This window comes from Ictalurus furcatus, chromosome 12, assembly GCF_023375685.1.
Source record: "Ictalurus furcatus strain D&B chromosome 12, Billie_1.0, whole genome shotgun sequence".
Taxonomy (NCBI): Eukaryota; Metazoa; Chordata; class Actinopteri; order Siluriformes; family Ictaluridae; genus Ictalurus; species Ictalurus furcatus.
In genome coordinates this window covers 19,611,734-19,625,417 of record NC_071266.1, presented here as the reverse complement: position 1 = coordinate 19,625,417, position 13,684 = coordinate 19,611,734, and the positions used below count along the sequence as shown (strand labels likewise).

Sequence of the window (13,684 nt, the reverse complement as noted above, 5' to 3'; positions counted from 1 at the left end):
GAGGGACTGGTTATAGGAAGACATATAGATAAGTCACGTATAGACAGGACAGTAGTCCACAATTATATTCCATTCCTAATATAATAATAATAATAATAATAATAATAATAATAATCTTCATCAACATCATTATCATCATAACACAAGCTACTGAGAGATATTTTGCCTCCTTTTGTTGAACACTTCAGCAGTACCTATAGTTCTGTATCTATTAACAGACAACTCCATATATTAAATATTAAATATATAGATGTAGTGTGATTTTAATATTGCACAACCTGGCATATCCACACTCAATGCTCCACCAAAACCTTTTTGAAAGAAAGCAACACCTTGACTGAACTTTGAGAATTAGTTACATAAGATAATGTTACAGGAACATTCCCAGAATGTTAGTTTGTGTTTACAAATAATACTACTAAAAGCATCCTTTGGTGAACTTTGAGAACTAACTGTGAGAGTATGTTATAGAGAGAATGTGTTATAGAGAGAATGTGTCCAAAATGTTTTGTAGTTACAAACAATGAAACATAAAAAGCACCATTTGGTGATCTTGGAGAACGTCCTATAAGAAAACTTTGCAGGAACATTGCAGGAAGGTTAGTTTGTAGTTACAAAAACTATTACCCAATAAGCAACATTTGATAAATGTTTCTTGTTAGTTTTAAAATTCCCAGAACATTTCGGGAGCAACTCTGAGTTTGTTAACCAAAATAGAACATTCCCAGGATGTTATGGAATGGTTCCCAAAAAACAAACCAAAAACAAAGAGGAACCAAATGCTAACATTGGGGAAATGTCCCTGCTGAAAACCCCCCAAAAACAATAGAAACTATCACAAAAATTCTAATGGTTTCCACTACAAATACCATTACAAACCATTAGCTAACCATTAAAACCATTACCATTACCATTATTGGTCATTATTGTTATCAACTAGACATAACTTTCCACCAATAGAAGGCAACAAATTACCCAACCGGGACCATTACAGTTTCCATTAAAACAACACAATAAAAACAAAAGTTTCCATAAAAACAATAAATTCCATAATTCAATTCCCATTATAACCATTTAAAACATTACAAATTCTATGAGGGTTTCTATTGTTTTTTTTTCTGCAGGGGTTGTAGCTGTGTTTGCTAGGTTACACAGTAGGGTTTCGTGATATACCGGTACTTTGGTAATATCTCGAAACTAAAGCTTCAAAATGCCACTGTATTTTTTAAACGGTAGTATCGTCAATATGGTAGTATTGTGTATGTATGGTAGTATGGTGTGCGGCAGTTAATACTATTTTTGCTAAAACGACACATCCCACTGCTTTTAGTGACACGTCATTTAACCTAAATTCTTTACCTTAATCTTTAAAGATTTCCAGTAAGCAAGCTAATGTTTTGCTAACTGCTCTGTGTAAAAAATAAAATTAGCCGAAGCGAGCTAACGTTATGCTAACCGCTGTGTGCAAATACTAAAATTAGCCGTGTTTGATAGTAAGCGAGCTAATGTTCCCAATTTTATGAGTTTTTTGGAGCTCGTTTCCAAATTCATTTATTTATTCCTGATATTGTGACCATTCTTAGTTCTCTGAGGACAATTTCCATTTGTGTGATTTCATTGCTCCAGTGAACAATAGATGAAATATGTGGCAAATTGCTTGCTAATTAAATGATTGATCTTGCTTTTTTCCAGTAGCCAGTTATCCATTCTCATTAATAAAGTTTTCGGAGGTTGTCTGTTTTCATTGTTATCTATGCATTTCTGTAAATTTGGTTCATTTGGTGGATTCGAATGACGAATTAACACAATATCGCGTGGTATCGTGATACTACTTGGTATCGTGATGCTTCAGCTGGTATAGTATTGTAAGATATGTATAAGGTATCGTGACAACCCTGTTACACATGCAGTCACAGAGCATCCTATGGGAAGAGATCTATTCAGATAGCAACAGTATTAATATGTGATTATGTTCACATATTAATATATTTGAACAGAAAGCAGAAAATCCTCATGATACCAAATGACAAGAATGAATTTATTTTATTGATACTCAAGACGTTCAAATCCAAACTGAAACTTCTCCACCGTCTCTGGCGGAATCGCCATATTGACCGCAAGATGGCGCCGTCTCATTCTCGGAGGGCTGCACTGGCTGGGAGTGTACATCAACAACAGCGTGCGGAAGTAATTTAGCGGGAGTTCACCACGCTCTAGTCCCTAATCTCCTTCGTGTATGTTTACTCATATCTTCGCACGCTGCAGATTATTGTGCAAAGCGTGTGCATGGGTCTTTTAGCGTGACTGCAAGCAGGCTGAGGTGAGTATCTTCAACACACTTTGCACTGGGGCTAGTTTGCTAGTTTAGCGCCACTGCACAAATGGCTGAAATTTGTGCTGCTGGTCATTTTGTTTTTGCGCCATACCGAAGTTCAGTCCCAAATCACCTCGTATTTGGACGCAAAGTGCACTAGATAGCATGCAAGATGTCTTTAATTCACATTCTGTGTAGCGGATTTCAGCCTCGACTCCCATTATGAACTAATGGGGTTGTGTGTCTCGAGCTACTTGTGCTACCAGTGTTATTGCTGTTTGTAAACACTGGGTGTAAACACTGGGTGTACATGACTTTATGAGCTATTAAAGCAATCTCAGCTTTGTTGAACTAAATCCCAAAGCTGATAAAATAACACAGCTCCTGCAAAAGTTTTTTTTTTTTTTTTAAAGAAGTTTCCCTGCTGAGAAAAAACACATTCTAATGTTTTCCATTACAAATACCACTACGAAAAGATGTTAACCATTAACACCATTACCAAATGGTTTCTATTGCCTAGTAGGATGTATTAAGAATGTAGGTCCTTAATGGTATCCACTAGGTATAACATGCCACCAATAGAAGGTAACACATTATCAGTAGAGATGCACAGGGATCATTACAGTTTCCATTAAAACCAATACAATTCCCATTAAATCCATTACAAATTCTGTGAGGGTTTCTATTGTAGCAGGGTTTGAATGGGTTTGGACGGCTCTTTAGTCACAATATACTGTAAGTGCACTGCATAAAGTATGTATACGTGTGTGTATGTGTATATATATATATATATATATATATATATATATATATATATATATATATATATATAATATAAATAAATCTGCCTTACATGTCTAAGAGCGCAATTTGAGATTTGACCTTAAATATTTGTGTCCAGTGTCACCCATTCCAATGCTGGGTGTCATTGTTGGTGCAGCATAATTATGTCAGCTACATTTAAATCCACCTCACAATTTTTTTATTGCTGCTACAATACTACGAAATAGTGTACAGTTTTCAGCCCATGCCCTGTGTATCTATTGTTCTGTTTGGTGTATTTATTGCCCTGCACTCGTCTCACACTGTTGTAGAGTGCACTTTATTTAGTCTTGCATATTGTTCTGTGTTGCACCATGGCCCTGGAGAAACGACATTACGTTTCAGTTTAAACGAGCTATATAGAGGAATGACAATAAAAACACTTGACTTGACTTGTGCCAATGTCAGCTATTCTGTTGAGTCAACATTGGGTGCCAGCATTGCCCAATATATACATTTCCATTGGGCCAATAGACTTTCAGCCAGTAGCCAACAGTTTTGGTGCAAACATTGGGCCAACAGCTAATAATTTGGGAGCAACATTGGGCCAATAGAATTTCAGCCAATAGCCAACGATTTGAGTGCAAACATTGGGCCAACAGCTAACAATTTAGGGGCAAACATTGGGCCAACAGACTTTCAGCCAACAGCTAACAATTTGGGGGCAAACATTGGGCCAATAGACTTTTAGCCAATAGCCAACAATTTGGGGGCAAACATTGGCCCAATAGACTTTTAGCCACATTTAAATCCACCTTGCCAGTGTTGGGCCAATGTCAGCCATTCTGTTGGCCCAATGTAACTTTGTCCAGCAGGTCAGTGTTGGCCTGCCATGTCCAGCAGACACCATTAAATCAAGTTTAGTCCAGCAACGGCAGGTTTATGATAAAAAAGTATGCCTTTGCCATTGTTGGCTCAACATTTTCAGTGTTGTTATGTAAAATGTTGTTGCTTACATTGGGCCAGTGTTGGACCAACATAACTGGAGTTGTTATGAAAAGTACTTCTTTTCCAGTTTTTGGCCAGTGTTGGGTCAACATCGGTAGGGTTGTTGTAAGACTTCACCAGCATTTGCCCAGCACTGACCAGGTTTCTGGATTAGGTGAAAAACTAGAATGTTGAAATGGACGAATGTTCTTCATATCAATCCAATGTATGTGTTGTCTTTTAGACTTCTAAATATATAAGAAGAGACAGTTACACAGATGGATGCTGCTTTACTTGTTGAAGAGGAATCTGCTAGTGTAGGGGCTGTGGATCACACAAATGATGCACAGAATACAAGTTCCTTCAGCCTGGACCTCTCAGATATCGGGCAAAAGGAGGACTGTGAGAAAAATAGGCATGAAAGTCAGGATGGCAAAGTTATAGAGATGGATGACAAAGACAATCAGATTAGCCATGAAAAAGATGAAAAAAAGCCTGAACATGAGGGAATGAGTCCACAAGGAACGGACATAAAAGAGGAGGATATGGTGTCAATACATGAAAACTGTGGGCAAGAACTGAAAGAGTGTGAGGACATTGCTGTGGAGAAGAATAATACCAGCCTGGAGGAGGACGAGGAGAAGGTACCACTGGTAACTTCTGATCTAAGCCTCCAGCAAGTACTTGACGGAGATTTGGAGGAGACCAGTGATCACGAGCACACTGAAGTGAAACAGGAAGATGAAAAGCTAAGTAGGAATATAATTTACAATGTGACGAACGAAGAAAAAGAGGTGGATGAGAAAAATATGGAAGAGATGGAGCATCAGATGGTGCAGGAGACATCAGAGGATAAGAACAACAAAACTGAAGAAATGGAGCATGAGAGTTCAGAGCAATATCAGGAACCCAAGGTAAATGAAGACAACAAACAGGATGGTTTAGTTGGGGCAGTTATACCTGAAGAGGAGGATGAAAAGTGCGACAGCTCTGCTGGAGTAGCAATGGATGTCAGTGACGCAGACGACAAGATGCAGGTGGCTGCTCCAGAAGATGCAGAAGCTTTTGTGAACGTAGGTAAGTGATCAGACAAACATAACAAAACAAGTTACAGACATTGTTAAAATGCAGCAAAAATACAAACGGCTGCACATCTGTTTCTGAGTCTTGAATGGTCATTCCAGCCAGACACATTATCAGGTTGGTTCTGTGACCATTTGGCTTGATCAGTCAATGGTTTGGAGGATTTAAATGGTATACGACTTCCTTCATATACCTATGAAGTGCATAGTGACGTGCTTCTAGATGTAGAAGTAATTACATAATATGTTGTTGAAATAATCTATATAATTGGTTCCTCTAAACTGGTTTCAGCATAAGCAGGATTGTTCTTTCCAGTTTTATTCAGAGAGTAAACATTTCCCTCCTATTTTTCTCCTAGTTTCAGTTGAAGCCAAAGCTGAAAGCCCATTGGATGAGCGAAGTTCTGAGTTGGTTTCTAAAAGCTCATCACAAGACTCGTCTGAAAGTTTGAATACAACAGGTATGGTAATAATAATCACCAATATGGTTTTTTTTTTTTTTTTTTTTTTTTTTTTTAAAGTAATTAGTAAAAAGAATTATGATACCTCTATTCATCAGCAGTTCTAAATTGCAGTATGACTTAAGCTGCTTTTGTTCAAATGGAAGCAAATTTCATGTTTCTTGTTCATTGACTTGACAGTGCTTCCTAGTTTTCCTTAAGTTTGGCTCTTGAGGTTTTTGATGAGCCTATATTAGATTTAGTAACGCATGTCAGGAACTTCAAAGTATTTTAATATAATCTAACAATCCTTTTTAATAGGGCTGGGTTATATATTGATATAATATCAATATCGTGGTAAATGATTACGCGATTCACTTCAGAGTTATCTTTGGTATGGTGATTTATTTTTTGTTTTTAATAATGAATAATTAAATGGGACTGAATGGATGCTGTTGATTTGCCGTAATAAAAAATTAAATATTCTTTGTCTTTGTAGGCGTTAAAGAAAAGTATCGTCAAAGTCAGTTTAACGTCTTTTTTTGTTTATTTTACTACTGTTTTGCCGACAGTTTGTTAGCTAAATTATATATCGTGATACGTATTGTGTACCTTAAGAAATGTCCTAGTTAATGTCCTAATGTTTTAGAGGTATCGTGATATGATATTTTTGTCATATCGCCCAGCCCTACTTTTTAACACATGGACATCATGAAGAAACTTAGAGTTTCTACAAAAATATTAAAAAATGCCATGAAGACAAGCTTAAAAAAAATTTAAATACCTGGCTGAAATTTAGGCCAAATTGGAGGCAATTACATTGGATGGTCTTGGCCATCAACACTTGTAGGTTGCATTATGATGTCAGTGTTTTTGACTTGCATATTCTGTCATTTATTTTTGTCCAACAGAAAACCAACCAAATCAGGATTTGAAGGATTTTGAGAAGGATCTGCCAGCACATACAGTGAGCAACTGACCAGCAATCACTTCTTAAAGCACAAATCTAACGAAAATGTTTGTGTGTATGCATGTAACGTTCTAGGCATTATCTCATTCCTTCCCAGCCAGAGCATTCTGTTCATCCTGAAACGGAGGCTGAGAAAAAGACGGCTCCACCCACTTCTGTGAAGATCAAGGATGAACCAATGGATGAGGAATATGAGAAAGCTCTTGGTCCTCAGGCTCCAGCTGGAAAGATAAAGGATGAACCAGACACGTCTGAAGTGAGTTCTAGCTTGCATTTCAGTTAAGAATTTTAATGAATGAATGAGGCTTTATTGGTCACATATACACTACAGCACAGTGAAATTATTTTCTTCGCATACCCCAGAATGTCAGGAAGTTGGGGTCAGAACGCATCATCAGCCATGATACAGTGCCCCTGGAGCAGAGAGGGTTAAGGGCCCAACAGTAGTAGTAGTAGTAGTAGTAGTAATACAAATGGAATTACACAGGACGGGAGTGTGATAGGAAAATAATCAACGATGGGATGGTGTGATGCAGGCCAAACACACCAAAGTTATATTATTATTATATATATTAATACGTTATATTTTATTTTCAAACATCCGCACATCCCAAAGTGTATTATACCGTTTATACCACAGCAATTTCCCAACGACTACATTTTTAAAAAATGTATTAATGAATGATGCATCTTGCTTTTTCTCTCTTGATAGTTCAAATGTAATGTTGTGGAACATACACAAAACAAGTTTGTTTCTTTCGTCACTTATGTTGCAGCAGCTATAAACATTCATTCCCTGACCAGCTGCCTTTTTTCCACTCTGTCTTAAAAAACTTGTCATGTCTTGTTAAAAGGAGGTCAAGGTGGCTTAGCACCTCTAGGGTTGGGGGTTCGAGTCCTGCCTCTGCCCTGAGTGTGCAGAGTTTTCATGTTCTCCCAGTGCTTCGGGGGGTTTCCTCCGCTGTAGGCTGGTTAGCATCTCTAAATTGTCAGTAGTTTGTGAATGTTAGTGTGTGTGTGTGTGTGTGTGTGTGTGTGTGTGTGTGTGTGTGTGTGTGTGTGCGTGCGCAGTTGAGCCCTGCAATGGGTTTGCTCCCCCGCCTTGTGCCCCGAGTCCCTTGGGATAGGCTCCAGACTCCCCGCAACCCTGTGTAGGATAAGCGGTACAGAAAATAGAAGACTGGTTGTCTTGTTAAAAGACTTTGTGTCTTACCCCAACTGGTACAAAGTGCTAACCTTGAAGGCTCCTTCTAAAACTGCAAAATAAATATTTTACAGAAAGCTTCATCATATCAATGATTACTGTTTATTATTAGATTTAAACGATGTGCAGTTGATTTCTATAGAACTGATAGCATATTAGAACGAGCGCATTAATATGAATTACAAGCAAGTATTACCGTGAGAGCTGCTGTTATAGAAAATTAATCAACACCTTCAGACCAATCAGAATCGAGAATTCAGTAGCACTGTGATATAATTTCAGTTCATACCTTGCTTAGTTTTTCGAACATTCATGGTGAAAGATTCAAGGTGTATTGCACTTGAAAAATATTTGTGATGTTATGACTGCAGGAATTTGGCCAGAAGACCTCAGAGCAGATCAAGATCAGTGCTGTCTTCTCCGTCGGTGGAAGCTCTACGGCTTTAGGTAGGAAACCGTGTGATCGCTTTGTGTGCCGAATGTAGAATTTTTATATATACGTTTTGTGTTTTATCATATTTTATTAAAATTTTGCTGAAGTCCAGTACATTACACCTCAGTCATACATTGTTACAGCAATTAACATTTTACCGTATCTGAAACAACTGATTCAGCCGAACAGTTCAACTTTGTTTAAAGTTGTTTGCGTTATGTTTGTTTACGTTTGACTGTTGTCTCGTTGCTACACAGGCTCTCCAGCTGTGGCTACTGCAACAAATGCGCCATCCAGCACCTCAGTGCCCTCGAATCCAAGCTCTGGCAGCTCTCTGTGTGTGGTGTGTTCAGGTTGTAAAAAAATCCTGCTTAAAGGCCAGACCGCATTCCAGCGTAAAGGCTGCACTCAGCTTTTCTGCTCGCCACGCTGCCTCTGCAGCAGCGCATCCGCCGAGTCCGTGCTGTTGCCAAGCTTGAAAAAAACCTGTCATTACTGCTTCATGTGAGTCTCATGAAGTCGTCACTTATTTAAAAAACATATATAAAAATGAAAAATTAAATTTGATTATTTACGACAGTTTTAAATGTAAAATATTGGTTGGAATTTATAAACAGTTTGATTTCTATATATTATTAAATTTTACTATATGTATTATTCAGTGTTACTATATATATATTTTTTTTAACTTTTGTAATGTAACTAATTTTTACAACTTTACATTTTAAATAGATAACTCTTTGGTGCATTGTGTTCTAAGCAGGCTTAGAATCGATGTTGGTTTATAACTTTTTAAGGTGCTTTAAAGCTTAAACTAGGTTTAGACTGAATGTTTCTCGGCCCAAAATTTTGCTGTCAAGAACAAAAAAAAACACGAACTATTTGGTCATGAGATGACAACTGTGGTCTTAGTCACATTATGAGGTCATGATGTGATGTGCTGATTTAGTACCATTATGACCTCTTGTACAGTGAGACACGTAATAATCTTAGAAGACTGCTGCATTGTTAAAGAAAATGTAACAAAGTTACTGTAATTTTATTTTTCTTCCACAGTTTATTGGAGTTGAAGTTAAATATAATTATGAATATGAAGTGCAGACTTTCAGGTTTAATTTGAGGGGATTTACATCCAAACTAGATGAACAATGTAGGAATTACAGCACTTTAATATGTAGTCACCCCTTTTTAAGGGACCAAGAGTAATTGGACAAACTAACATAATTATACATTCAGTTTTTTTAATACCTGGTTGCAGTCAGTGACAGTGCCAGTCACTGATCACCAAATACTGGGTTTCTTCCCTGGTGATGCTGTGCCAGGCCTTTACTGCAGCTGTCTTCAGTTCCTGCTTGTTCTCATAGTGTTTTGCTTTCGTTTTTGCCGTCAACAAATGCACGTCAATTGGATTCAGGTCAGGTGATTGACTTGGCCATTCATCTTCTTTACCATAAAACTTCTGGGTTGCTTTTGAAGTATGCGTCGGGTCATTGTCCATCTGCGAGTCTGTGAAGCACCGTTCAATGGGTTTTGAAGCATTCGGCTGAATCTGAGCAGATAATATAGCCCTATACACTCAGAATTCAACCTGTTGATTTGTCAGCAGTCAAGTCATCAATAACTACAAGGGATTCAGTTCCACTGGCAGCCATACACACCCATGCCGTAAGGTGAGGCGATACTTCGACTTACTTCGACTTCCTTCCCTTCTCCACACGCTTCTCTTCCCATCACTCTGTTACAAATAGATCTGTCTCTCATCTGTCTATAGGTTGTTGTTCCAGAACTGTACTGACTTTTTCTAGATGGTTTTTTTTTTGTTTTGTAAGTTCTATTTTGGTCTTCCTGTATTTGAGGCTTACCAATGGTTTACATCTTGCATTTCCTCTCCTGTATTTACTCTGGTGAAGACTTCTCTTGATTGTTGACTTTGACATAGCTAACCAGTACCCACTACCCAGATGAGGATGGTTCCCTTCTGAGTCTGGTTCCACTCAAGGTTTCTTCCTCTTAACATCTTAGGGAGTTTTTCCTCACCACTGTGGCCACCGGCTTGCTCAATTGGGACAAATTCACACATTTAAAATCTGTATCCCGTGTTTATATGTTTCTGTAAAGCTGGTTTGAGACAATGTCCATTGTTAAAAGCGCTATACAAATAAAATTGAATTGAATAGCCTTACCTCCGGGAAGGTCTTTTTGATCTGGTGAAGGGGTGAACTGTTGTGAACGGGTTTTTCTTCACCAGAGAAATGATTATTTTGTCATCCACCAGTTGTTTTCCGTGGTCTTCCTGGCATTTTGGTGTACCTGAGCTTAACAGTGCTTTTTTTTATTTTATTTTATTTTTTTTTATTTTTATTTTTTTTTAAATAGTCGATTATGCCACACCTACCCTGTGGACTTCATCTTGAGAGTTAACAGCAACAGATTTCAAATGCATATTCTGCACTTTAAATAAACTCCAAATATTTTATCTGCTTACTTGTAAGTGAAATAATGAGGGACTAACGCACACCTGGCCATAACACAGCTGAGCAGCCAATTGTCTACTAAAACTATTTTTGATCTCTTAAAAAGGGGGGACCAGATGTAAAAAGTGCTATAATTCCTACATCGTTCAGGCAATTTGAATGTAAATACTCTCAAATTAAAGCTGTTCTTTGTTGATGTCCAAAAAATGTATGGACCTGAGTGTACAGTGCACCCGGAAAGTATTCACAGCGCTTCACTTTTTCCACATTTTGTTATGTTACAGCCTTATTCCAAAATGGATTAAATTCATTATTTTCCTCAAAATTCTACAAACAATACCCCATAATGACAACGTGAAAGAAGTTTGTTTGAAATCTTTGCAAATTTTAAAAAATAAAAAACAAGAAAAGCACATGTACAAAAGTATTCACAGCCTTTGCTTAATACTTTGTTGAAGCACCTTTGTCACCAATTACAGCCTCAAGTCTTTTTGAGAATGATGCTACAAGCTTGGCACACCTATTTTTGGGCAGTTTCTCCCATTCTTCTTTGCAGGACCTCTCTAGCTCCATCAGGTTGGATGGGGAGCGTCGGTGCACAGCCATTTTCAGATCTCTCCAGAGATGTTCAATCGGGTTCAAGTCTGGGCTCTGGCTGGACCACTCAAAGACATTCATAGAGTTGTCCTGTAGCCACTCCTTTGTTATCTTGGCTGTGTGCTTATCGTCATTGTCCTGTTGGAAGATGAACCTTCGCCCCAGTCTGAGGTCCAGAGCGCTCTGGAGTAGGTTTTCATCAAGGATGTCTCTGTACATTGCTGTATTCATCTTTTCCTCGATCCTGACTAGTCTCCCAGTTCCTGCTGCTGAAAAACATCCCCACAGCATGATGTTTCCACCACCATGCTTCACTGTAGGGATGGTATTGTCCAGGTGATGACTGGTGCCTGGTTTCCTCCAGACATGACGCTTGCCATTCAGGCCATCTTTGTTTCATCATGGTCTGAGAGTCCTTCAGGTGCCTTTTGGCAAACTCCAGGTGGGCTGTGGCTTCCGTCTGTGCACTCTACCATACAGGCCTGATTGGTGGAGTGCTGCAGAGATGGTTGTTCTTCTGGAAGGTTCTCCTCTCTCCACAGAGACATGCTGGAGCTCTGTCAGAGTGACCATCAGGTTTTTGGTCACCTCCCTGACTGAGGCCCTTCTCCCCCGATCGCTCAGTTTGGCCGGGCGGCCAACTCTAGGAAGAGTCCTGGTGGTTCCAAACTTCTTCCATTTACGGATGATTGAGGCCACTGGGCTCATTGGGACCTTCAATGCTACAGTAATGTTTCTGTACCCTTCACCAGATCTGTGCCTTGATACAATCCTGTCTCAGAGGTCTACAGACAATTCCTTGGGCTTCATGGCTTGGTTTGCACTCTGACATGTTAACTGTGGGACCTTATATAGACAGGTGTGTGCCTTACCAAATCATGTACAATCAACTGAATTTAACACAGGTGGACTCCAATCAAGTTGTAGAAACATCTCAAGGATGATCAGTGGAAACAGGATGCACCTGAGCTCAGTTTTGAGTGTCATGGCAAAGGCTGTGAATACTTATGTACATGTGCTTTTTTGTTTTTTATTTTAAAAAAATTTGCAACGTTTTCAAACAAACTTCTTTCACGTCGTCATTATGGGGTATAGCTTGTGGAATTTTGAGGAAAATAATGAATTGAATCCATTTTGGAATAAGGCTGTAACATAACAAAATGTGGACAAAGTGAAGCGCTGTGAATACTTTCCGGATGCACTGTATGTACAGTGCTCTGAAGAAAGTATTTGATTTCTTCTGTTTTTGTGTACATCTCATATTATTGTTTCAGAAATTAAAACAGAATCTAAGATAAAACAAAGGCAACCGGAGTAAACAAAAAATACCGTTATTAAATGAACGTTATTTATTGAAGCAAAAAAGTTATCCAATACCAACTGGGCCTGTGTGAAAATGTATTTGCCCCTGTAGTTACTAATTCCCCAAAATCTATGAAACTGCATTCATAATGGGGTTCAGCTGGACTAGACACAACCAGACCTGATTACTACAAACCCCGTTCAATCACATGAACACTTAAATAGAACTTTTTCAACAGCATGAAGTTGGTTAAAAGATTTTACTCAGTAACACACTATGCCAAAGTTGAAATAAATTCCAGAAATGATGAGGAAGAAGGTGATTGAAATACATCAGTCTAGGAAGGGTTACAAAGCTATTTCAAAGGCTCTGGAACTCCAAAGGACCACAGTGAGAGCCATTATCTCTAAATGGAAAACTCGGCACAGTAGTGAACCTTCCCAGAAGTGGAACATTGGAGATAGATGTTGGATAACTTTTTTTGCCTTAATATATAAATAAAAACTGTATTGTTGGTTGCCTTTGTTTTATGTTGTATTTTGTTTGAAGATATAAAACTATTTAGTATGGGATATACATAAAAAGCACAGAAGAAATCAGGATTGGGCAAATACTTTTACTGTTTGTGTGTATGTTTGAGTAATTGTCTCTGATCATGGATTCCTCCCTTTATTTCTGTAGGGGCATTCTCAACCCAAAGGATGTCATCACTGCCTCTGTGGATTCAACAAAGGCAGTAAAGGATTTCTGCAGTCAGAAATGTCTCAGCGCTTTTAATTACAAGAGGGATAGTGCAAATTCTGCACTTGCCACAAAATGCAGCATGTGTCAAAAAGCATGCGCTGTAAGTTCAGCTTTGATTGCTTTTAAAAAAATACCCACTGCCCAAAAAAGTTATTAGAGGACAGACCTGACAACCTGCTACACAAGTGCACTGCTATTAGTTGTGACTCAAAAATACGGCAAAACGACCTTCTTATTTCCCCGCCTTAATTAAAACACCAAATGAGCCAGTCGACCTATGAATCTGTAATAATTGATCATTTTGAACTCTCTGATATTAAGTTCTATCTCCTGGAAGCCCTGCCCCTTTCCCCATTTCACAGTAATCTTTTTGC

At 38.4% G+C, this 13,684-nt stretch overlaps 1 protein-coding gene across 1 annotated transcript in view; it reads left to right on the top strand.

The window, feature by feature from the left end:
• Nucleotides 1-2,153: 2,153 nt before the first annotated feature.
• The window catches only part of zmym4.1 (zinc finger MYM-type containing 4, tandem duplicate 1), a 28,481-nt gene continuing 16,950 nt past the window's right edge, over nucleotides 2,154-13,684 (top strand). The window contains exons 1-8 of the mRNA XM_053637690.1: nucleotides 2,154-2,320; nucleotides 4,308-5,140; nucleotides 5,505-5,606; nucleotides 6,497-6,552; nucleotides 6,653-6,811; nucleotides 8,131-8,206; nucleotides 8,450-8,696; nucleotides 13,248-13,410. Of these exons, the coding sequence (XP_053493665.1) occupies nucleotides 4,342-5,140; nucleotides 5,505-5,606; nucleotides 6,497-6,552; nucleotides 6,653-6,811; nucleotides 8,131-8,206; nucleotides 8,450-8,696; nucleotides 13,248-13,410 (1,602 nt within the window). The 5' untranslated portion in view covers nucleotides 2,154-2,320; nucleotides 4,308-4,341. The remainder of the gene's footprint in view (nucleotides 2,321-4,307; nucleotides 5,141-5,504; nucleotides 5,607-6,496; nucleotides 6,553-6,652; nucleotides 6,812-8,130; nucleotides 8,207-8,449; nucleotides 8,697-13,247; nucleotides 13,411-13,684) is intronic.